The sequence below is a fragment of the Arctopsyche grandis genome, chromosome 13, assembly GCF_051622035.1.
Source record: "Arctopsyche grandis isolate Sample6627 chromosome 13, ASM5162203v2, whole genome shotgun sequence".
Taxonomy (NCBI): Eukaryota; Metazoa; Arthropoda; class Insecta; order Trichoptera; family Hydropsychidae; genus Arctopsyche; species Arctopsyche grandis.
In genome coordinates, this window is record NC_135367.1 from 11,256,443 (window position 1) to 11,281,246 (window position 24,804).

General features: G+C 43.3%; 3 protein-coding genes and 1 long non-coding RNA gene across 4 annotated transcripts in view; 2 read left to right on the forward strand and 2 right to left on the reverse strand.

Moving 5' to 3' along the window:
* Positions 1-24,804, reverse strand: part of LOC143921168 (uncharacterized) — a 420,653-nt gene that overhangs the window by 332,436 nt on the left and 63,413 nt on the right. The window lies entirely within an intron of this gene.
* The window catches only part of LOC143921171 (uncharacterized), an 895,047-nt gene that overhangs the window by 28,112 nt on the left and 842,131 nt on the right, over positions 1-24,804 (forward strand). The window lies entirely within an intron of this gene.
* The window catches only part of LOC143921164 (uncharacterized), a 754,379-nt gene that overhangs the window by 26,994 nt on the left and 702,581 nt on the right, over positions 1-24,804 (reverse strand). The gene's annotated exons all lie outside the window — the stretch shown is intronic.
* On the forward strand, positions 1,968-6,514 carry LOC143921350 (uncharacterized). The gene is made up of 4 exons (XM_077444598.1): positions 1,968-2,279; positions 2,374-2,463; positions 2,545-2,709; positions 2,824-6,514. Exons 1-3 carry the CDS (start codon positions 2,002-2,004, stop codon positions 2,573-2,575), a joined length of 399 nt encoding a protein of 132 aa, XP_077300724.1. The 5' UTR covers positions 1,968-2,001; the 3' UTR covers positions 2,576-2,709; positions 2,824-6,514.

Here is a 24,804-nt window from a genome sequence, read left to right on the forward strand (position 1 = left end):
TCGAGGCGCGTGTTTTATAGGTTCAAGCGCCACACATGAATGCTTTTTCTTTGTTTCCACGAACACGTGTAAATGATTGCCACGAGTAAACGATTTTCAGGATATGTGTCGCAGTGGCCTGGTGAGATCATTGTTTGTTTATGATCGAACGATGAACTCTTTCTTCTGGAATGGTCGAAGGGGTCGTTTCTCTCGAGTTCTGCGTGATTGTACAGGATATATGGGATCACTGTTTTCGCTTAGAAATGGCACACTTTGTGTTATATTCCTACAGATCTTTGACTTTTCTATAGATATATTTTCAATCGATTATCTATAATTGATTTTTTTCCATCTATTTTTAAAATGAATGTCTGTCTGTCTGTCTCGAATAGGCTCCTAAACCACAGAACCGATTACGATGGAACTTTCAGGATTTGTTGTACGCAATGAAGGTCACAATGACTTGGTAAAATTTCGTAACAAGCGCGCGACTGAATATTTGAGAAACTGCCTAGTAATAGCCACGCGGCAAAAGCGACGAAAACAATAACTTACAAAAACATAGCTTCCTCTTTCTCTCGCCAAACATTCGAGCATATTCCACCCCAACAAACCAAGCAGAACGACACGAAGAACACCTGCATCCATTAAACTAAATCGAGTGGAACGACGCCAAACATTCGAGAAACGTCCACCCTAAACAACAAACCACATTCCTCGCATAACTTGCACACGTAAACACCACGTGCACTTCTCGGAATCAATCGCCAAACACAGGTCACGTGGATCCCCAAAAACAATATAAAAGGAGGTCCACCCCAAACAGCGTCGACCCACAGCAACAAGAGTCGACACACAGCAGCGGACCAGTCGACATCCAGCATCTGAACAGCTACCACTACACTACCCTACAATGGAAGAACGCTTGCAACTAAGCCGAAAATGCCGAGCCAGCAACACACTGCCATATCTAGAGATATCTGAACATAGCCGGATCCAGAGCAACGACACACTGCAGATCCAGCGCCCATCACGACACCAAGTCAACAGCCAATAGCCGCTTCGAGAAAACTTCCTCAAATATTCTAATACACTTGTACAATATTTAGGCAAACAATAAAACAACTTAAAACAAGCACAGCAGTGTTTCGTTAGGCTGGGATACGGTCAACACTTCCTACCCCGCCTACACCCTATAAAACCATACTTCGAAACGTAGAAATTTATAAACGTATTTTTTTTACGATGTACCCCTCTTCTAAATCATACAAAATCTATTAAATACATTTATTGTAGTTCATTCTAGGAATACAAAAAATATAGGGTGTGTATAGGTTTGAAAACCACATGAGGGAGGGTTAAAAAAGAGAACGTTATAGGGGGGTTGAAGGTTTTGGACCGCTTCCCAGCCTATGGAAATTCAGTTGAATTTTTAAGAGGATCTTTATTACTCGATTAATACAGGTGTATTTGTATGTACAGCGAAGTAGGTAAATGATTCACTGGAACGAGTTAGGTCGAGTTCCTGAAGCTCACTGGCATCTGGGGACGATGCACTGGTTTATAAATGTGTTGCTTGAGCAACGCATAGCTGGGCTGGTGAGATCACGTTCTGGAAGATTCCGACGGGGTCGAGGTCTTCCTTTGTGTTCGATGTTTGACGCGTAGTTGCGTAGCTCCTTGGAATTTCCCGTGTACTCCGTGATTGCGTATCTGGAGCGAGTCGAATCGCCTTTATGGGTAAGCTGGACGAAGGATTTCGGCCACGGCTAACTATCGTGTACGAGAAGAGGACGCAATGATGTCATTTGTACAGATTAGGTTCGATGAGGGAAATAGGTGATATCACAAGTCGTGCTATATCTCTACAACGTGTTAACTGCTAACTGCTAACTGCTCCTACTGTTCAGAGTTCGAGTGTGTGATGGTCGGTGTTCGTGGCGTTACTACCCACGAAAGTTGGTATCTCCGAACCCGATCGAAACCGTTCCGTTGCGACCGTTGCCGAATGCCGAGTGAATGGTGATCGAGCTGATCGTCTCTAATCCGCACGCGCCCTCATCCAGCCCTCATCCAGCCCATCTGCTGTCAGCTGACGACGACACCGGCTCCGGACACGAGGACATCGTCGTACCTCTACAGACGACAGACGACATTTCACTACACGATACTTTTTCATTTTCTATTTTCAATATGGCGACGCTCGCGCCGTTGTGCTTGTACACTAAAGATTTGTACAAAAGCCGAATGGCCGCGTCCACGCTAACTGGACAATGTTTCCACATCCTCTGTATACGGTGAGCATTTGATTGGATTTAACAGTGTATACAATGACTAGTTAGTCTGTATCACATACACAACTACGACTCAACTTCAATCCCCACTTTCCAGACCTCCACAGCAGCGGAGTGCAAACTTTGCCTCTGCCCTGCGATTCGTCTCCATCCGTGACGATCCTCATCCACGGCGTTTGGACCTACCGTCAGTTATACTTGACCCTTTGCCTTCAACTTTACTTACTTGTTAGTCCACACTATCTCACAATGCCTTTCTCATTTGTAGGTTAGGAAATGTGACCATTTGCCAGATATGATATGATATGTCTTTCGTGTGTCAACAATCTGTAATTGTCTTCGGACAATTTGGACGTCGAGCCGGAAGATTCTATATGGAAAGACGAGTCAGATGTTGATTTGCTACATTTCTATTTCACCAAACAATGGCGTGGTAAGTAAATATGATACGATTCCAAACAAATCTCAATAGTACATAAAAACACGTGTAAAATGATATCTAACCACACTGTAAAATTGTATATCGTTTTGCTTATTTCGTATGTAGATTTGCGGAGGGAAAATTACTTCGGACAACAATAACGACAACCTGAAATGTGAAGACGTAATGCAGGCGAAAAAAATCTGTACATATGTGACATTTCTTTAGTCATTTACAAGGTAAACGAATGTTAACGTTTAAAGTCAAACAAATGTAACATTCGTTTGAAAAAAATTACCAAATGATACATACGAAAAACTACTCTGGAGAAAATCGTTCAAATGTGATGATTGTTTAAAATCTTACAATACAAAGTCTGTACTCGGTGAAACGGCACACAATTGTAACGTTTGTTTAAAATTATTCTCTCTAAAACATCACGCTATGAATCATACGAGATGCCCGTCTGAAGAAAAACCGTTGAAGTTTAATATATTTGTTTAAAATCTTTCAAATCATAATATTACCTCATTATACATACATATGTATATTCGTAGCATGCATTTGTGGCATTTGATTAAAATATTCAATGCAAAATCTTTCCTCGTTGCACACATGAGTGTTCATAGTGAGGTAGAGAACAAATGTAACATTTGTTTAAAATCATTCGCTCAAAAATATCTTACTTACAAGGCATTTGAAGACGAGATGTAACTTTTGTTCATGATTGTTTTCTCATGAACCTTTTGTGTGCGAGAATATTCATATTGGGGTGAAGCCTCATAAGTGTGATATATGTTATATATATATAATTTCTTCAGAAAGTTTCCCTTGTACACTTTTATAAGGGGATAAAGCACAAATGTACACTGCAGATTGTACAAATCTTTTAGGAGGTAATAGAAAAGGTCATTACTTTTGTACTAAGTCGTTACAGTTTTTAAGATAATTCATACTTTTTTTTTACATATTGTTATTATTCACTGATAGCACTATAATTTACGGTGCCATCTTATTTATTTTTTTTGTTGTTGTTTTCTGTTACTCTGGTTTGTATTTATTCCATGATATACATTAACACGTATCTAGAAATGTCGGAAACTTTAACGAAGTCACGTTGAATTGACACAAAAAGGGTGTCTCTTATGGCAAACTTCAAGTTTTCAAACAATTTTCCAAATTACTTTTAATAAGTTTGGTTTTTGCGCTTTCAATTGATGCGTCACTTATAAATATTACGCCAATTTTTAGAACTCTCTTGCACGAACGTACCCGCAGGACAAATCCCTTGTTATGTCCTGACGGACTTGCGATACAAAAAAACGATATTTGATTCACGAGCAGATCGATACGAACAAACCAGATAAACACTTATGTTTTCTTAATAAAATATCACTTTGTTTATAAATTGGTAATATTTATTTAAGTTTAAACGTACACTCTCGGAAAAATTCGGAGACTCGGTGTAACGTTGGTGTCGATCAGGGTAATCTGATTTGTTTCAATTCGATCGTCGTCTTTTATCTGTTTACGGTTCGTCGTAATGACTTCCGTATGCGGTCAGCTTTGCTCTAAATAAGATATGTAAGCTTTCTTTATATTATCAAGGACTTGGAGGTTATACAATCACTCTCTTCTTAAAGTTATTAGGAAATTTGCGGTCCAGACTACTGGGGTTTTGTCGTTCTTCTTAGAATCTTTTCGGAGGTCATTCATCAGCCTTTGGTTCTCCGTCGCGTGGGGAATGAATTTCCTGTAGAAATTGACCATGGCTAGATATCTAAAGTCCTGGACTGTTTGCGGTTTGGGGTAGCTTATAATGGCTGCCACCTTTTCCGGGGACGGTTTGATTCCGTCTTTCGTGACCTGGTGGCCTAGGAATTTCACCTCCGCCTTGCCTAGCTCGCATTTGCTAAACATAGAAATATAACATAAGTATTAAACTACGTAATTTAATACGGTAAGTATTAAACATAGAAATTGTAGAAATTAGTGTGTTGACGGTGGAGCTTGCACGCCAGATGAATGAGCTTCTTCCATAATTACAAAATATATTAGGCACGTAAAGGAGCTCATTCTATTTGGCATACCCAACGATAGTCTGCTCAATAATTGAGGACAGTCGATCGAGCCGTTAAGGATGTTCAAAATTGTTGAGATGTCGGCTATTTCCCTTCTTTTGACAAGTGGAAGCAGATGCTGACACCTACAAGCATCTTCATAGGATGTATAGGATAATCCAAAACGGCTGCCGATGTACCTCAAGAATCTCTTCTGGTTTTATAGTAATCCTCATGTTTTGTGTCCCATATCGTTGGATTACTTTGATACAATTCAATTAATTGCAAACAAACATCTTCTGTCCACGTTTCCATGATGCTCGAACGAAACGTCTGTCACTCGACACTTCCACGAGCGCGATGCGAATCCCTTTGTGTTCGTCAAAAAACCGACAATAAGCGGAGCACGAGCTGAACGCACCTTTAGAATTGATTTTAACTCCGTACACCCGGAGGCCGGGGCGGCAGCGCTTGGAACTGGAACACATCGGCTGGCCGCTGTGTTTCGAAGACGCGGTCTGTGACCGCCGTCAGCTCTTTCATGTTGGTTGTCGTCGTTGTTGCGAGCGCCGACTGCACGGGGAACGGCAGCCTTCGCGTCCACATGACTCAAAAAATCTGTCGAGCACGTGTTGCCTTCATGTGAAACCAAACGTCCGATGGTCGGCTGTCGGCTGATTTGCAGATTCGCCATCAATTTGTTGATGCGATCGTCGTGGCTGTCCGAGAACGCCCCTATCAGCCTTCTTTTGTATCGATTTCCTTTCGCCTGCTCCAAAAGGATGTCTCGTATCAGTGGGAGGAACTTGTCGTCGAGGAGTCCCACAACCGTGGTGAATTTCGCACGGAAACTGTGTTTCGAGTCGTACGAACCAAAGCTCGAGCGCTTCGTCCCAGAAGGGTGGACATCCTTGCCACTTCTATCTCTGCTCCTTTTTTTTCCACCACCGAGACTATTTCGTTTGGGACTCCATTCGGGCCCGGAGCTTTCCGGAGCCCGCTCCAGTTCGCCCTTTTGGAACAGCGGGCACTCTTCGCCATCAATTAGGACGTCGAGCGCTCGCGTTCGCTCCAGGTGTTCCGGAAAGAGCCCATCGACCACAGTTTTCAGATTCTCCGGGTTGTCGAGATAGGGATCGGCCGACCGACTGCGCAGTTTCTGTCGCACTATTTTGTACGGCAGTCCCCACGGATCGATGTCTACTATCTCACATATGTAGCTCCCGCCAGCACTTCCTTTTACTGTCCTTGATGGCACCCTTGAGTGCCTTCCGCGCATTTCGATACAGTTCATCCACCGCCGGGGTGTGCCCCTCTTCTCAGGGCGAGGCAACCCTTACTGTACGAGTCTGCCAACTCGTTCATTGTCTTGCCTTCAACTATCGGATAAGGACCGCCGCTGGGAGCTTCCATCTCCTTTGTCGGTGACCGTCCTAATCGCGAGCTTCTTTGAAAGGCAAATTTTTCTTTGTCCATTTTTGGTCCCACGAGAATCTAGGGAAAAAAGGGGTTCATCCGATCAGAGCCCCGCATAATCGGATAAGCCTGGATACTCCACAGGGTCGGCTGGTACTCTGGAGGCTCGTTTGCGACCGTACTGTTTAACGTCTCTACGGCCACGCATTTGTTGGCACGATTGCATCCACTGTAGATAGAGACGTGCTCCTTGTCTGAGACCACCACGTCGCCGTAGCAGTTGACTACTAGAGTCGTTCCCCAATCTGCAACCCGGGGACCCGTGCGGTCGTATGGAGCACCACTTAAAAAAATATTGGTGTATAATTTGTATATAAAATAATAATTTTATATACAAATTATACAAGAGGCCAAAATACTTTTTAAGAAAACTGGAATATCTCAAGCACGTGAAACTACTGCCAGTTGCAATATATATATATATATATATATATATATATATATATATATATATATATATATATATATATATATATATATATTTATTTATTTATTTATTTATTTTATTTATTTATTTTAAAAAATCAATACCACAGAGACTTGACAGGTTGCCCCAAAGCGTCAATGTGATTTTAATACAAATAATAAAAATCATAAAAATTACAAAAAAAACATCATAAAAAAAATAATAAAAATCATAAATAAAAAAAAACATAAGAAAATAATAAAAATCATAAATAAAAAAAAAACATCATAAAAAAATAATAAAAATCAAGTAAAAAATATGTACACAAAATAAAAACAAAGAAATAAGATTGAAAAATTTATATCGTGCTATTTAGGATGTGTTCCACCAACTCAACATAACTGGCATCGAATAGGTCCAAGTAATGTGCCAGTAAGTTAAGGAGTCGAACAGCTCTCGAGAGGGGGGAGTTCATGAGCACGTTTGATTTAGCCCTAATTGGTAAAAATATATCATGTTTTCTTAAAACTCTACGATTTTCCGGGGCCCAGAATTTTAGTTTCTCCAGGATAGTGGGATTGTGAATCTCTCCTCTAAGTAATTTTACGAAATGTTTCCCAAGAAATAAATCTCTTCTCTTTGCCAGGGAGTTGAAACCCAAAGATCCCAAGACAAAGGCACTAGGGAACAGATATGGATAAAATCCAAATGTCTTCAGATATAAAAATCTAAGGAATTTCCTTTGGACTCGTTCCAACATTAGAGAGTAACGAAGTTGATAGGGAGACCATATAATGGAGCCAAACTCGAGCACACTGCGAACTAATGTACAATATAAGAGACGAATGGCAGTGAGCCCTAGTTCGGACGAATTACGGATTACGAATCCAAGGATTTTTGTTGCCCTATCACAGATATTCTCAATGTGAATGTTGAAACTCCAACTATTTTCGAAGACTATTCCCAGATCAGATATAAATAATTCTCTCTGAAGAAGAGAATCATGAAATTTATACGGATATTTAATAGGAGAACGAGAACGAGAGTAAGAAATGACCCGACACTTTAGGATATTGAAGGGAAGTTTATTAACATTAGCCCATTCATAAATAGAATTCAAATCCTCTTGCAAATAAAGAGCGTCAGGTAAATCAATTATTCTCTTATAGATTTTTAAGTCATCCGCATATAATAAAAATTTAGAATGGTGAATAGAAGATTGAATATCGTTGATAAATATTAGGAATAATAAAGGGCCAAGATTTGATCCTTGGGGAATCCCAGAAGTGGCAACATACTCATAAGAAAAGCAACTCCCAAACTTAACGAATTGACGTCGATCCTGTAAATAAGAAATAAAAAGACCAACAAGATTATAAGTAAATCCAATAAAACTTAATATATATATATATATATATATATATATATATATATATATATATATATATATATATATATGTAGTGTTGGGATTGAACGAAAGGCTGATGTATGGGCTATGGCTGTGAAAGGGTATGTTACGACCGATCGTAGAGGGGGGATGAAAGCAGAGGGCGCGAAATGACCGCTATTTTACAGTTAGTAGAAGTTAACCTTCCATTGGGGGCGGTTGGTCGTTAAACCACCGCGTGGTGTCGTTTTAATAAACAACATGACTGAAAACGCACGTGTTTGATCTTCAATTCCACCGCCACATCCCATCGTGGTCCTGAATAGCGTCATCTATTCAGGAATTCCACCCACAATTGGGGGCTCGTCCGGGATTAGGCGGCAGTTTGAAGACCACGTGCTACAATGTATCGGAGGAGGAGGCCGACATCTGGTCGTAGGACGTCGAGAGGGGTTCGGGAGAGGGCGATAGAAGAGCCAGTCGCCAGCCGAGCCAAGCTGACTTTCCAAGACATGGAGGGCGCCGTCCCCATTTTCACCGGAAACGACGACTATCCGGTAGAAAAGTGGGTGGCGCAGATCGAAGAAGTCGCACACTCGGCAGGTTGGGGCAGCATGGAAAAGCTGCTGTTTGGGAAACGCCTGGTCAAGGGGGTGGCCGAGAGGTTCCTGCGCATACAAGATGGGGTCTATTCGTGGGAGAAACTCAAAAGCGCATTACTGGAGGAGTTCGCCCGGATGGTGAGTGGGGCGTCAGTCCATAGGAGGCTGTCCAAGTCGCAGAAAACGTCAGAGGAATCGGTCAACGAGTACTTTTACCGGATGCGGGAGATCGCGAGCGTGGGTTCGATTGAGGATCGCGACCTCATGGAATATGTCATCGACGGGATCCCTGGCAGGTCTTCTATGAAGGGGATGCTGCATGGTGCCCGCAATTTGAAGGAGTTCAGGGAAAAGTTGAGCGCCTTCGAAGGGCTGGTGGAAAAGGTAAAGGCAGAAGAAGCAGCCGCAACCGTAGCCACGGCCAAAGCAGTGCCCGCACCCTCAACTGGAGGTGGCTGGAGACCCAAGGCGAGGACGCCGGCACTGATCGACACAGGCAGTGAAGACAACCTCGCCGGCGAGAACTTCGTACATCGATGCGGCATCATCACTAGTGAAAGTGTTCCTGTGGTAAGAGACCAATGTAACAGCTCCGGTGCCATTCGTAGAAAAGCTGCGGAAGGAGTAAGGAGGGCTGATTCGGACTTGAAGGATGGAGAGCAAGAAAAAATCAAAGTGGAACGCGATAAAACGTCAAAACCACGAGTTCCGATCGAGGTTAAGTTGGAACAGAGTCTGCGGAGGGAAAAAGAAGAACGGGCTTCACAAGAGATGTCTGCTCATGCAGAACCCAACGATTCCTGTTCAAGCGAGGCTGATGGAACATCAAACATGTCACATGGTCAGATGGTGAGGACCCCCTTAGAGCCTCCGGCGTCGCCGTCTCGAGCTCATCTGGACTATTCTTCAGTGCGACCGAACACAGAAAATCGATCATCAACCACAGATTCAATTAGGATGAAGAATGATGAAAGTAAGCATCACAAACCATGTGGAATAGATGTTTCCAATAATGAAGAGGACGGTTTAGACACGGGTGATCGAAGTGAGGACACGGGTGATGGAGGCGTGGACATGGGTGATGGAAGTATGGACGGTGATGGTTTGGATATTGGAAGGCTTTGGGACAACGGAGACATGGCGTTTTCAAATGAAGATGAGCCGCCCGATGGTCAATTCAGAAAAGGGTCTCATGGTCATTCGAAGAATCCTAAAGATGAAGATGAAGAAAATGGGAAATATAAAGAAAAAGATATGGATAAATCACCAGAAGAAATAAGAGACCCAGCCAAAATTTCAACACCAAAGGACAATGTATTCACTTTCAAGCTTGGTCGTAGTCAGATTGATGTTACTATAATGGAAAAGAAAATAAGACCATGGATTAAGAAAGGAGTTTTTGGATATATCGGTGAACCAGGAACGATATTGGTCAACTTCATATGTGGCAAGATACCATATGGAAAGCCGTGGGGCGACGGGAGGTCCATCGCGGACAACATCATCGGACAGCCGCGTGGAATCGCGACTGGCATCGGATAGTGTTTAGGTTGTGCCGATTGAAGTGAAGTGTGTGTCAGTGAATTAGAGAATAAGTGGAGTACCCGGAGGGGTTTTAGTTAAGCCTTACATGATATTTGATTATTGTTTTATTTTGTTAGTAGTTAAGATTTGAAATATTGTTAATGTTTTATTGATTATTCTGGTGTTTTCATGTTTTGGCGAGTGTTTGGTATGTTGAATAATGTTTTAATTTGGTTACATGCCTAGAAGAATATGAGATAATTGTATTGAAATGTAATTCTAGTGATGTTTTAAAATGTGATTTGTTTCCGATGTGAAGGTGTTGATTTTAATGCTTTAATATATATATTATATACTAGCTGTATTACCCGGCTTCGCTCAGTGTTTATAATATAAACCGCTTAAACATGACTAAGCTAATTTAATTAAAAAAAAAAAAAAATTTAAAAATTAAAAAAAAAATCAAAAAAAAATCAAAAAAAAATCAAAAAAAAAATAAAAAAAAAATAAAAAAAAATTAAAAAAAAAATTTTAAAAAATCAAAAAAAAAAATCAAAATTTTTTTTTGCCTTCTAGGGCTTCGCCCTCGGCGCCCCCCTGAGCCTTTGCCTTCTAGGGCTTCGCCCCTCCACGCCCCATGAGCAATTGCCGTTTAGGGCTTCGCCCCCCTTAGTTAATGCCTTTTAGGGCTTCGCCCCTCCGCACCCCCATGATTAAATGCCGTCTAGGGCTTCGCCCCCCTTAGTTAATGCCTTTTAGGGCTTCGCCCCCCTTAGTTAATGCCTTTTAGGGCTTCGCCCCCCGCGCCCCCAAGATTAATTGCCGTTTAGGGCTTCGCCCCCCTTAGTTAATGCCTTTTAGGGCTTCGCCCCTCCGCGCCCCCATGATTAAATGCCGTCTAAGGCTTCGCTCCCATGATCAGTTGCCTTTTAGGGCTTCGCCCCCCGCGCCCCCAAGATTAATTGCCGTTTAGGGCTTCGCCCCCCTTAGTTAATGCCTTTTAGGGCTTCGCCCCTCCGCGCCCCCATGATTAAATGCCGTCTAAGGCTTCGCCCCCATGATCAGTTGCCTTTTAGGGCTTCGCCCCCCGCGCCCCCAAGATTAATTGCCGTTTAGGGCTTCGCCCCCCTTAGTTAATGCCTTTTAGGGCTTCGCCCCTCCGCGCCCCCATGATTAAATGCCGTCTAAGGCTTCGCCCCCATGATCAGTTGCCTTTTAGGGCTTCGCCCCTCCGCGCCCCCATGATTAATTGCCGTCTAGGGCTTCGCCCCCCTTAGTTAATGCCTATTAGGGCTTGCGCCCCATGAGGCTGGGCCCCCCGGGCCCCCTTCGGGGCCCCACGGGGCTGCGCCCCTTGTGGCGCCCCCTTTTGAGCCCCATGGGGCTGCGCCCCATGAGGCTGGGCCCCCCGGGCCCCCTTCGGGGCCCCACGGGGCTGCGCCCCTTGTGGCGCCCCCTTTTGAGCCTCATGGGGCTGCGCCCCATGAGGCTGGGCCCCTCGGGCCCCCTTCGGGGCCCCACGGGGCTGCGCCCCTTGTGGCGCCCCCTTTTGAGCCCCATGGGGCTGCGCCCCATGAGGCTGGGCCCCCCGCGCCCCCTTCGGGGCTTCACGGGGCTGCGCCCCTTGTGGCACCCCCTTTTGAGCCCCATGGGGCTGCGCCCCATGAGGCTGGGCCCCACGGGGCTGCGCCCCTTTTGGCGCCCCCTTTTGATCCCCATGGGGCTGCGCCCCATGAGGCTGGGGCCCCACGGGGCTGCGCCCCTTGTGGCGCCCCTGGCGGGGCCCCATTAAACTACTCGCCTTGAGCCCCCGCGGGGGTGAATCCATTGAATCGAAAAAAACAAATCGGCGCCCATGGATCGAAAAAAAAAAAATCGAATCACGTGTTCGATGACGTCACCGATCTACGGACGACGACGACGAAAACGAAGGATACATACATATATACAAAGTCTCTTTCCAAATTATAGATTAGATATATATATATATTATATCTTATCTTCTAATCTATAATTTGGAAAGAGACTTTGTATGTATGTAAATATCCTTGGTCGTCGTCGTCGTCGTCTTCGTCCGTAGATCGGTGACGTCATCGAACACGTGATTCGATTTTTTTTTTTTTCGATCCATGGGCGCCGATTTGTTTTTTTCGATTCAATGGATTCACCCCCGCGGGGGCGCAAAGCGAGTAGTTTCATGGGGCCCCGTCAGGGGCGCCACAAGGGGCGCAGCCCCGTGGGGCTCAAAAGGGGGCGCCACAAGGGGCGCAGCCCCGTGGGGCTCAAAAGGGGGCGCCACAAGGGGCGCAGCCCCGTGGGGCCCCGAAGGGGGCCCGGGGGGCCCAGCCTCATGGGGCGCAGCCCCATGGGGCTCAAAAGGGGGTGCCACAAGGGGCGCAGCCCCGTGAAGCCCCGAAGGGGGCGCGGGGGGCCCAGCCTCATGGGGCGCAGCCCCATGGGGCTCAAAAGGGGGCGCCACAAGGGGCGCAGCCCCGTGGGGCCCCGAAGGGGGCCCGGGGGGCCCAGCCTCATGGGGCGCAAGCCCTAATAGGCATTAACTAAGGGGGGCGAAGCCCTAGACGGCAATTAATCATGGGGGCGCGGAGGGGCGAAGCCCTAAAAGGCAACTGATCATGGGGGCGAAGCCTTAGACGGCATTTAATCATGGGGGCGCGGAGGGGCGAAGCCCTAAAAGGCATTAACTAAGGGGGGCGAAGCCCTAAACGGCAATTAATCTTGGGGGCGCGGGGGGCGAAGCCCTAAAAGGCATTAACTAGGGGGGGCGAAGCCCTAGACGGCATTTAATCATGGGGGTGCGGAGGGGCGAAGCCCTAAAAGGCATTAACTAAGGGGGGCGAAGCCCGAAACGGCAATTAATCTTGGGGGCGCGGGGGGCGAAGCCCTAAAAGGCATTAACTAAGGGTATATATATATATATATACTAGCTGTATTACCCGGCTTCGCTCAGTGTTTATAATATAAACCGCTTAAACATGACTAAGCTAATTTAATTAAAAAAAAAAAAAAATTTAAAAATTTAAAAAAAAAATAAAAAAAAAAATAAAAAATAAAAATAAAAAAAAAATAAAAAAAAAATAAAAAAAAAATTTAAAAAAATCAAAAAAAAAAATCTAATTTTTTTTTTTTGCCTTCTAGGGCTTCGCCCTCGGCACCCCCCTGAGCCTTTGCCTTCTAGGGCTTCGCCCCTCCACGCCCCATGAGCAATTGCCGTTTAGGACTTCGCCCCCATGATCAGTTGCCTTTTAGGGCTTCGCCCCTCCGCGCCCCCATAATTCAAAGCCGTCTAGGGCTTCGCCCCCCTTAGTTAATGCCTTTTAGGGCTTCGCCCCCCGCGCCCCCAAGATTAATTGCCGTTTCGGGCTTCGCCCCCCTTAATAATAATAATAATAATAGTTTTTTATTCCAGACGATGAGGAGAATAGTGCAATCCCCAACGCCCATATAAATAATATATAGATAATAAAAAAAAAAAAAAAAAAAGTATTGAAAAATAGTTAACAAAAAATAAATAAATAAATACATAAGTAAATATATAAATATTACTGATAATAAATAAGTCTAATAATAATAAATAAAAATAATTTTATGTCTATTCAAGGCGGTCGGTGTAGCAGTTCCATCCATCGAACATACAATGAAGAATGCAAATGAGAAGATGCAGCAGCAAGAAGACAATTAGGCGATAAAAATATACGAAGACGTAGAGAGGCCGCTCTCATCCTGAGAATGGCTTCAAAATGAGGCACATGCCCTTCTACAAACATTTGCGACGCGCTACAGCTCCTAGGTAACCCGAAAAGAGCACGGTAACAGTTGTTGTATTGTACCTTTATCTTCCTCATCGTCTCCCGCTTGTATCTGGTCCATAATTCACCAGTATAGAGGCTAGTACAAAAGGACATAAATAATTGTCTCTTAACCTCTACACTGGAGTGGAAAAATCGTCTAGCCAGCATATTTGCCCTTACACAAATGGCTCTTCTTTGTCTTTCGATGTCACGGTCATCAGATAGATCCTCCGTCAGCAAGTGTCCCAGATACTTGACTTCCCTAACAGTTTCAAGATTACGCCCATCTAAAATAATGTTGGGGACGAAATGAGGACCTCGACCGTATCGGAAAATCAATACCATGGATTTACTCGTATTATACCGCATATTATGTTCTGCAGCATAACTCGAGCAAACTTCCAGGAGGCGATTCAGAGCTGACGGAGAAGGCGCCAAGATCACCATGTCATCCGCATAGCTGATGTGGTTACTGCATATTCCTCCTATGTGGCAACCAACTCCAGTCTGTCGAAGGCGATGTGAAAGTTCATCCATGTAAAGGTTGAATAAGCCAGGAGACATTGACCCACCCTGTCTAACCCCGCACTTCAAAGAAGCGGGATCAGAGTATGAATTCCCCCAGCGTACATGGCTGAACTGATTCCGGTGCCAGGATGCTAAAAACCTCACGATTTGACTTGGAGCTCCCCTTTTTAAAAGTTTGGACCAAAGTAGATCATGATCCACTCGATCGAAGGCCTTGGATAAGTCTAGAAAACAGGCGTATACGGAAGTTTTTCGCGATGTATAAAAATCCACTACCTGTTTTAAAGTGTAGATGGCCATGTCCGTCGACGAGTGCTTCTTGAATCCAAACTGCTCATCAGCTGACAAAAGGTAGCCACTTAATCTGCAACTCAATATCTTCTCTAGAATTTTAGATAAAATGGTGGCTAGAGCAATAGGACGATAGCTGTCAATGACTGAAGCATCAAGCTTTGATGACTTGAGGACAGGAACAATAGTCGTCCTTGAAAACTCTTCAGGTACATGTTCATGCAAAATCATCACATTGAAAAGCCTTGCTAATATGATGAAGAAATTCTTACCACTATGCAGAACATGATCCGTACTAATGCTGTCCCAACCAGTTGCTTTCCCTCCAGACATTGACCTTAACGCAGTTTCAACTTCTTCGCCAGTTATGACGAAAAACGAATCTTCTGAGATAGACATAACCATATCAGCCCTGCCCATCAAATCCGACTCTTTGAAATGCTTGCTAAACATATTGGCAATACTCCGATGGTTGTAGATTCCATTAATATGTACCGGGATAGTACTGTTTACTGCTAAAATAGCATTTGTAGCATTCCAAAATTGCTTGAATTCTTTATTTCTATGATATAGGGCTATCTTGTCCATAATACTTTGATTAGCGTTGCGTTGACATACCTTCAGTGCAATTTTAAAAACATGCCTAGCATGACGACGTCGGTCGGCAATTTCTCCTGTAGAAGGGCGGCCCGCTGCGACCCATTCTATAAATGAGTTCCTCGAATCTAGGTAGCGTGCCGCTACCTGATCGTTCCAACCAGGAACCACCTTAAACCTCTTATCATTATACTGATGCGTTGGTGAAGAAAATGATGTCGAAGCGGCATTTCTCAACACATCTACAATCGAATGATAGAGGTAATTAATGGAAGTCCTATGCTCAGTATCAGTGCATTTTCTCAAATTGCAATTTTGAAGATTATTATCACATACAATACGATCCAAAGAGTTAATTACTTCTAGTGAATATGCAATTATGTCGGAAGGGTTGCGTGGCATCCAAGTTGCAATGTCGCGATGACGATAATTGTGATATGGTCTCGAACGATTCAGACCATTCGAAGCAATTATAACAAAAAGCGGACGATGATCTGACCATACTACGTCAGTGTGGACTTTAAAATCTTGAATGGATCCTAAAATTCCTTCAGATGTGATACAGTGATCCAACCACCGTAAGGAGCCGTGTGCGTCACTAACATATGTAAATGTATCAGATGGAAGACACGCATAATCATGAATCCTCAAATGATTTTCTTCACAGAAGGATAGTAGTTCGTTCCAAAATAAAGAGCCAGGATGAGCATTAAAATCACCCATGACAATAAAATTCGAGCGACTATGATCTTCGATAGCGGCATTAACAATGCCCAAGCAAGTAGTAAAATCTTCAAAGTTTTCTGGTTTTGCCGTCGGCATATATACATTAATAATTAACAATTCAATATCACCTTGCTGAATTTTAATGCAAAGTAATCTCGGATTATGAAGGTCAATTTGGGTGACTGTAAAAGTTTTTTTGTACAATATACCAACACCACCATAGGGACGTCCAACTAAAGGTCCATTACCGCTGTCCACTGCAGATGTACCAGTGCCTTCAAATGATGGATGGAATCTTCTCAAGTATACAGTTTCAAATTCTAAAAACCATGTTTCTTGTAACAAAATAACGTCGGCCTCATTACATAGTTTGGAAATGTAGGATTCAGTACGTCGAAAAGAGCGACAATTATAGCTGACGATTGTTATTGTTTTGTCCCCCATTAATATAGTTTTTTCGGAAACGTCGGAAAACAATTCCGGTCGGCCATAAATCTTGCACGAGCAGTTTTGTTGCATTCGTGGCTTCAGTTGCAACAATGAAAGACTTGAAACCACATTTTGTTCGAGATGGTAGTTCTTTTAAGGTGAATTTGAAATTTACTTTTTTCTTTAAATATCTACTAATTATTTCGACATTCGTCTCTAACGAGAATCTAGAGATGTAAATTTCAGATTCTGGAATTACAGCTTGCAATTCAGAATCCTTGCAAGTGCCTCTTAAGTTGGCACTTCGTCTAATGTTTTTTTTCGTTTTAACTAATTTGAAATTATCGTTGTTATCATTTTCAGCTAGTGGAGCGCCAGCACTGGTTGACACTCCCTGATTGTTTGCATCGTTCGATGTAACATTTTTCGAAGCGCCGCCACTGGTTGACGCTCTCTGCTTGTTTACATTATTCGATGTAACATTATTCGATGCGTTCGGCACAGGAGGTAGTTTCGATTGGCTATTATTTTTGTTGGTTTTATTAGTCTGCTTACGTACGGCATCCGCAAAGGTTCCGGTTTTTTTTAATATCTCTTCCACCAAGTTAGACGCATTCAAATCGCGATTTGAAACATCGGAAGTGATCTTGTTCATATCTTCGCGCAACTCAGCTATTGCATCCTTAATGAGAGAAATATCATTCGCCCCACCCTGAGACTTCAGAACTCTCACCTCTTCCTTCAAATCTTGAATGGCACTCAGTAGTGATGTAACATCAATCGAATCGAAAGAAACAGGAGGCAAACGTCGCAGGTTGACAGCGCCAAAATTTGGTAGAACAGACACATCTGTTTCTTTAAACATTTTAATAATGTCTTGAATACATCTTAACTTTTTTAGATCACCTTGTCGTCGTGTATCTCGCACATCAGGCAGAAGTGAAATGAGCACGTTTCTCGCCACCATCATTTCATCCTCAGTAAAGAAGTCGCATATTTGGACAAGTGATACTTCATCTAGGGTGTCTATCTTATTGCGTATGAACGCCAGAACTTCGTTAATCACCACTCTACAGGCACAAATCGTGGCCATATCGGTAGAAAGGTAGGTAAACACGTCCGTCTGTGTATACCACACAACGCGAACTCCTTAGTTAATGCCTTTTAGGGCTTCGCCCCTCCGCACCCCCATGATTAAATGCCGTCTAGGGCTTCGCCCCCCCTAGTTAATGCCTTTTAGGGCTTCGCCCCCCGCGCCCCCAAGATTAATTGCCGTTTAGGGCTTCGCCCCCCTTAGTTAATGCATTTTAGGGCTTCGCCCCTCCGCGCCCCCATGATTAAATGCCGTCTAAGGCTTCGCCCCCATGATCAGTTGCCTTTTAGGGCTTCGCCCCTCCGCGCCCCATGATTAATTGCCGTCTAGGGCTTCGCCCCCCTTAGTTAATGCCTATTAGGGCTTGCGCCCCATGAGGCTGGGCCCCCCGGGCCCCCTTCGGGGCCCCACGGGGCTGCGCCCCTTGTGGCGCCCCCTTTTGAGCCCCATGGGGCTGCGCCCCATGAGGCTGGGCCCCCCCGGGGCCCCACGGGGCTGCGCCCCTCGTGGCGCCCCCTTTTGAGCCCCCCGGGCCCCCTTCGGGGCCCCACGGGGCTGCGCCCCTTGTGGCGCCCCCTTTTGAGCCCCATGGGGCTGCGCCCCATGAGGCTGGGCCCCCCGGGCCCCCTTCGGGGCCCCACGGGGCTGCGCCCCTTGTGGCGCCCCCTTTTGAGCCCCATGGGGCTGCGCCCCATGAGGCTGGGGCCCCACGGGGCTGCGCCCCTTGTGGCGCCCCTGGCGGGGCCCCATGAAGCTACTCGCCTTGCGCCCCCGCGGGGGTGAATCCATTGAAACGAAAAAAACAAATCGGCGCCCATGGATCGAAAAAAAAAAAATCGAATCACGTGTTCGATGACGTCACGGATCTACGGACGACGACGACGACGACGAAAACGACGAAAACGACGACCAAGGATACATACAAAGTCTCTTTCCAAATTATAGATTAGATATATATATATATATATATATATATATATATATATATATATATATATATATATATATATATATATATATATATATATATATATATATATACTAGCTGTATTACCCGGCTTCGCTCAGTGTTTATAATATAAACCGCTTAAACATGACTAAGCTAATTTAATTAAAAAAAAAAAAAAAAATTTAAAAATTAAAAAAAAAAATTTAAAAAAAAAATTTAAAAAAAAATAAAAAAAAAATAAAAAAAAATCAAAAAAAAAATCAAAAAAAAAAATCAAAAAAAAAATCAAAAAAAAAAAAATCAAAATTTTTTTTTGCCTTCTAGGGCTTCGCCCTCGGCGCCCCCCTGAGCCTTTGCCTTCTAGGGCTTCGCCCCTCCACGCCCCATGAGCAATTGCCGTTTAGGGCTTCGCCCCCATGATCAGTTGCCTTTTAGGGCTTCGCCCCTCCGCGCCCCCATGATTAAAAGCCGTCTAGGGCTTCGCCCCCCTAAGTTAATGCCTTTTAGGGCTTCGCCCCCCGCGCCCCCAAGATTAATTGCCGTTTAGGGCTTCGCCCCCCTTAGTTAATACCTTTTAGGGCTTCGCCCCTCCGCGCCCCCATGATTAAATGCCGTCTAAGGCTTCGCCCCCATGATCAGTTGCCTTTTAGGGCTTCGCCCCTCCGCGCCCCCATGATTCAAAGCCGTCTAGGGCTTCGCCCCCCTTAGTTAATGCCTTTTAGGGCTTCGCCCCCCGCGCCCCCAAGATTAATTGCCGTTTCGGGCTTCGCCCCCCTTAGTTAATGCCTTTTAGGGCTTCGCCCCTCCGCACCCCCATGATTAAATGCCGTCTAGGGCTTCGCCCCCCCTAGTTAATGCCTTTTAGGGCTTCGCCCCCCGCGCCCCCAAGATTAATTGCCGTTTAGGGCTTCGCCCCCCTTAGTTAATGCCTTTTAGGGCTTCGCCCCTCCGCGCCCCCATGATTAAATGCCGTCTAAGGCTTCGCCCCCATGATCAGTTGCCTTTTAGGGCTTCGCCCCTCCGCGCCCCCATGATTAATTGCCGTCTAGGGCTTCGCCCCCCTTAGTTAATGCCTATTAGGGCTTGCGCCCCATGAGGCTGGGCCCCCCGGGCCCCCTTCGGGGCCCCACGGGGCTGCGCCCCTTGTGGCGCCCCCTTTTGAGCCCCATGGGGCTGCGCCCCATGAGGCTGGGCCCCCCGGGCCCCCATTCGGGGCCCCACGGGGCTGCGCCCCTTGTGGCGCCCCCTTTTGAGCCCCATGGGGCTGCGCCCCATGAGGCTGGGGCCCCACGGGGCTGCGCCCCTTGTGGCGCCCCCTTTTGAGCCCCATGGGGCTGCGCCCCATGAGGCTGGGCCCCCCGGGGCCCCACGGGGCTGCGCCCCTTGTGGCGCCCCCTTTTGAGCCCCATGAGGCTGGGGCCCCACGGGGCTGCGCCCCTTGTGGCGCCCCCTTTTGAGCCCCATGGGGCTGCGCCCCATGAGGCTGGGCCCCCCGCGCCCCCTTCGGGGCTTCACGGGGCTGCGCCCCTTGTGGCACCCCCTTTTGAGCCCCATGGGGCTGCGCCCCATGAGGCTGGGCCCCACGGGGCTGCGCCCCTTGTGGCGCCCCCTTTTGAGCCCCATGGGGCTGCGCCCCATGAGGCTGGGCCCCCGCGCCCCCTTCGGGGCTTCACGGGGCTGCGCCCCTTGTGGCACCCCCTTTTGAGCCCCATGGGGCTGCGCCCCATGAGGCTGGGCCCCCCGGGCCCCCTTCGGGGCCCCACGGGGCTGCGCCCCTTGTGGCGCCCCCTTTTGAGCCCCACGGGGCTGCGCCCCTTGTGGCGCCCCTGGCGGGGCCCCATGAAACTACTCGCTTTGCGCCCCCGCGGGGGTGAATCCATTGAATCGAAAAAAACAAATCGGCGCCCATGGATCGAAAAAAAAAAAAATCGAATCACGTGTTCGATGACGTCACCGATCTACGGACGAAGACGACGACGACGACGACCAAGGATATTTACATACATACAAAGTCTCTTTCCAAATTATAGATTAGATATATATATATGTATGTATGTATGTATGTATGTATGTATGTATGTATGTATGTATGTATGTATGTATGTATGTATGTATGTATGTATGTATGTATGTATGTATGTATGTATGTATGTATGTATGTATGTATGTATGTATGTATGTATGTATGTATGTATCAGTGGCGGGCGGTGACTTTTCAAACAAGGGATGCTGTCCCTTGTTTGAAAAAAAAACCGACCAATTTATTTTTTAAAATTTAATTTTATTCTTCGTTCCTTTTTACAAAATTCATCGATAACCGCATCATAGAATTTTTAATTGTTTTTTACATTTGACATTATTTTCTTTTCGATTGCAATTAAAGCAAGACCAGAGAGTCTTTCTTCACTTTGACTACTTCTGGTGAACGTTTTAATTCTTTTCATAGTCGAAAATGATCGTTCAGCCGATGCGCTCGTGGAAGGTATCGTACAAATTAATTGTATTAAACTAAATACTTGTTCCAAAACGTCTATTAGATCATCTTTCACAATTAATTCCTTTACGTCATTTATAGATTTCAAATGAAAATCTTGCGTTGAGTACATGTAAATTAATTCGCTTTTTAATTTCATAAAATCAAAGTATTTTCCATAAGTTAGGTGGAGTGATTTAAATAGGAAATCTGGAAAATTATTTTCATATTCTTTAAATTTTTTGACGTTAAAAAATTCGAGAAATTTTAAATTTTCGATATCTCGAAATCGATTGGTTGTATTTACTGAAAGAGTTTCTAAAATTTCAGAATAGTGAAGTTTATACGTTGTTTTCACATCTTCTTCACATTCAGCATATTTTCTTTTTCTATTAAAATTTTTAGTTATTACTTTGTTCCACAATGAATCAAAATCGTCTTTTTTGTTATCTAAATATTTTACAAATTTTTTAATTTCACTTACGCAATACGATATGTCAAAGGTTTTTTTTTGTAAAATTTCAAATAAAAAATCTGCCGAATTAAATATTGCAGAAAATAAATGCAAATTGAAATTGAATTCAAACTCTTTTAAATAACGATGAAGGACTTCAGCATTTATGACAGCATCAGTATCCCATTCGTCTTCATCATTAATTATTTGATTAAATATTTCCATTAATTCTGTTTGATATTCTAATATCATATTTAAAATTTTGCTATTGTAGTTCCATCGTGTAGGGGCAGCAGTGGGAAATCGTTTTTTTATTTGACAATCGAGAAGGGAAATTCTTCTTGAAGACTTACAAAAAAAAGTTGAAAATGACAACATACGGCTGAAAAAACGTTTGCATCCGGATATATGTTTAACAGATTGCGACAAAACTAAATTCAATCTGTGAGCGTAACAATGGACAAATAAAGAATTAGGACAAATATCTCGAATTTTTCGTTGCACTCCATTATGCTCCCCGGACATTACAGCCGCTCCATCGTACGTTTGTGCAATTAATTTGTCCAAAAAACCAAATTCTTCCAAGGTCTCACGTATGTGCTGCAAAAGAGCATTAGCTGTTCTATTGGGACTAACATCGACAAATCCAACAAATCTCTCCTGAATTTCATTGTTTTCATCTACATATCTAAAAATAGTAGATAGCTGAGCTTTGCGACTGATATCTGTAGATTCGTCCACAATTATGGAAACAAATTTTGATGCACGTATTTCAGTTTTAATCTCATCTAGCAAGACTTTTGATATTGCGGATACCAAGTCATTTTGTATATGGTTCGATAGTCCAGTAAACACCGTAGAGTTATCTAAATGAGTTTTCAATTTTATGTCTGATTCACTCAACAGATACAGCAACTCAATATAATTCCCTCTATTTTCCGATTCCTGGTGTTCAAAATGTCCTCGTAAAGGTTGTTCTTGTTTTGCTAAAAAACAGATCGCGCTTATTAATTTCGACAAAATGTATCTATTTGCAGTAACTTCTTTGTTGTGCATTTCAATATTTGCTTTAAATTGAGCACTTAAAAAATTTTCTATACGAGGTCCCTTTCCAAATTTTTTAAATTGAGCAGCAGAACATATGTGAGCTTGAGAACATTCATGTCTCTTGCGCGATTTACTTAAATTGTTTAGGTCAGAAAATCCAAATTTACTCCAGACATTCACTTCTTGAGAAAATAAAATACATGGCCAACAGAATAATTTCGTTAAGTGAGCACATCCACAAATCCATGAAATTTTTTCGTATGTTTCTGTGTTAAAATACCTTTTAAATGTTTTTGTTTTAGACTGAATATTTAATATTGGTGTGGGTTTGGGGCTCTTAACAATAATCTCCTTTTCATTAAATGGGAGAGAAGCAAATCTTCTTTTCAGCACATTTTCAATTAAACAATTGCAATTATTATTGATCTCGACGACAAGTCTACTCTCATTGTTATTTTCGATATCCATATTAAAGGCAATAATGAAAACTCGTAAGTAGTGGAACAGTAAACTAAAAATAAAGTTAGACGAAACTAATTTAAATGAAAACTTAATTCAAAAGTAAAAAATAACCAACTTTCAGTATAAATGATTAACTTCGTCTAAAGAAATGAATCGGCTAGCTTTTTGATAAATAACTTGGGGCGTAGCGTGCGGAAATATCGATCAACAGCGGCTTCCAAGTGAAACTCAATAGATAAGCAAACAGAGAAACCGAATCCACCGTAGAGGTTAAACAAGTGTCAACGCGTCCGCGCGAATATGACAGCCTCATAGTGCGCATGCGCAAATGGGATCGGTCCGAACTCCGAATCCATGACGCGCGCGCACTTCACTCAGCGTCTACTCGCCAGCGTCACTCGCCACTCGTCTACGGCCGGCCGCCTATGCGAATCCTTAATAAAAATTATCAAAAGATCCTATATAATGCATCATGTAACAAAAAACACGTGATATGTGAAATATATATATATATACTCATATACTACATCATAATCACGTACATCACTAAGAATACATCGAAGCGAAATTCAAATATTTATTAAAAATACTCTTGGCTTTTTAAAGTTATAGGGGATGCGCCGCATCCACCGCATCCATGGACCGCACGCCACTGGTATGTATGTATATATATATATATATATATATATATATCAGTGGCGGGCGGTGACTTTTCAAACAAGGGATGCTGTCCCTTGTTTGAAAAAAAAACCGACCAATTTATTTTTTAAAATTTAATTTTATTCTTCGTTCCTTTTTACAAAATTCATCGATAACCGCATCATAGAATTTTTAATTGTTTTTTACATTTGACATTATTTTCTTTTCGATTGCAATTAAAGCAAGACCAGAGAGTCTTTCTTCACTTTGACTACTTCTGGTGAACGTTTTAATTCTTTTCATAGTCGAAAATGATCGTTCAGCCGATGCGCTCGTGGAAGGTATCGTACAAATTAATTGTATTAAACTAAATACTTGTTCCAAAACGTCTATTAGATCATCTTTCACAATTAATTCCTTTACGTCATTTATAGATTTCAAATGAAAATCTTGCGTTGAGTACATGTAAATTAATTCGCTTTTTAATTTCATAAAATCAAAGTATTTTCCATAAGTTAGGTGGAGTGATTTAAATAGGAAATCTGGAAAATTATTTTCATATTCTTTAAATTTTTTGACGTTAAAAAATTCGAGAAATTTTAAATTTTCGATATCTCGAAATCGATTGGTTGTATTTACTGAAAGAGTTTCTAAAATTTCAGAATAGTGAAGCTTATACGTTGTTTTCACATCTTCTTCACATTCAGCATATTTTCTTTTTCTATTAAAATTTTTAGTTATTACTTTGTTCCACAATGAATCAAAATCGTCTTTTTTGTTATCTAAATATTTTACAAATTTTTTAATTTCACTTACGCAATACGATATGTCAAAGGTTTTTTTTTGTAAAATTTCAAATAAAAAATCTGCCGAATTAAATATTGCAGAAAATAAATGCAAATTGAAATTGAATTCAAACTCTTTTAAATAACGATGAAGGACTTCAGCATTTATGACAGCATCAGTATCCCATTCGTCTTCATCATTAATTATTTGATTAAATATTTCCATTAATTCTGTTTGATATTCTAATATCATATTTAAAATTTTGCTATTGTAGTTCCATCGTGTAGGGGCAGCAGTGGGAAATCGTTTTTTTATTTGACAATCGAGAAGGGAAATTCTTCTTGAAGACTTACAAAAAAAAGTTGAAA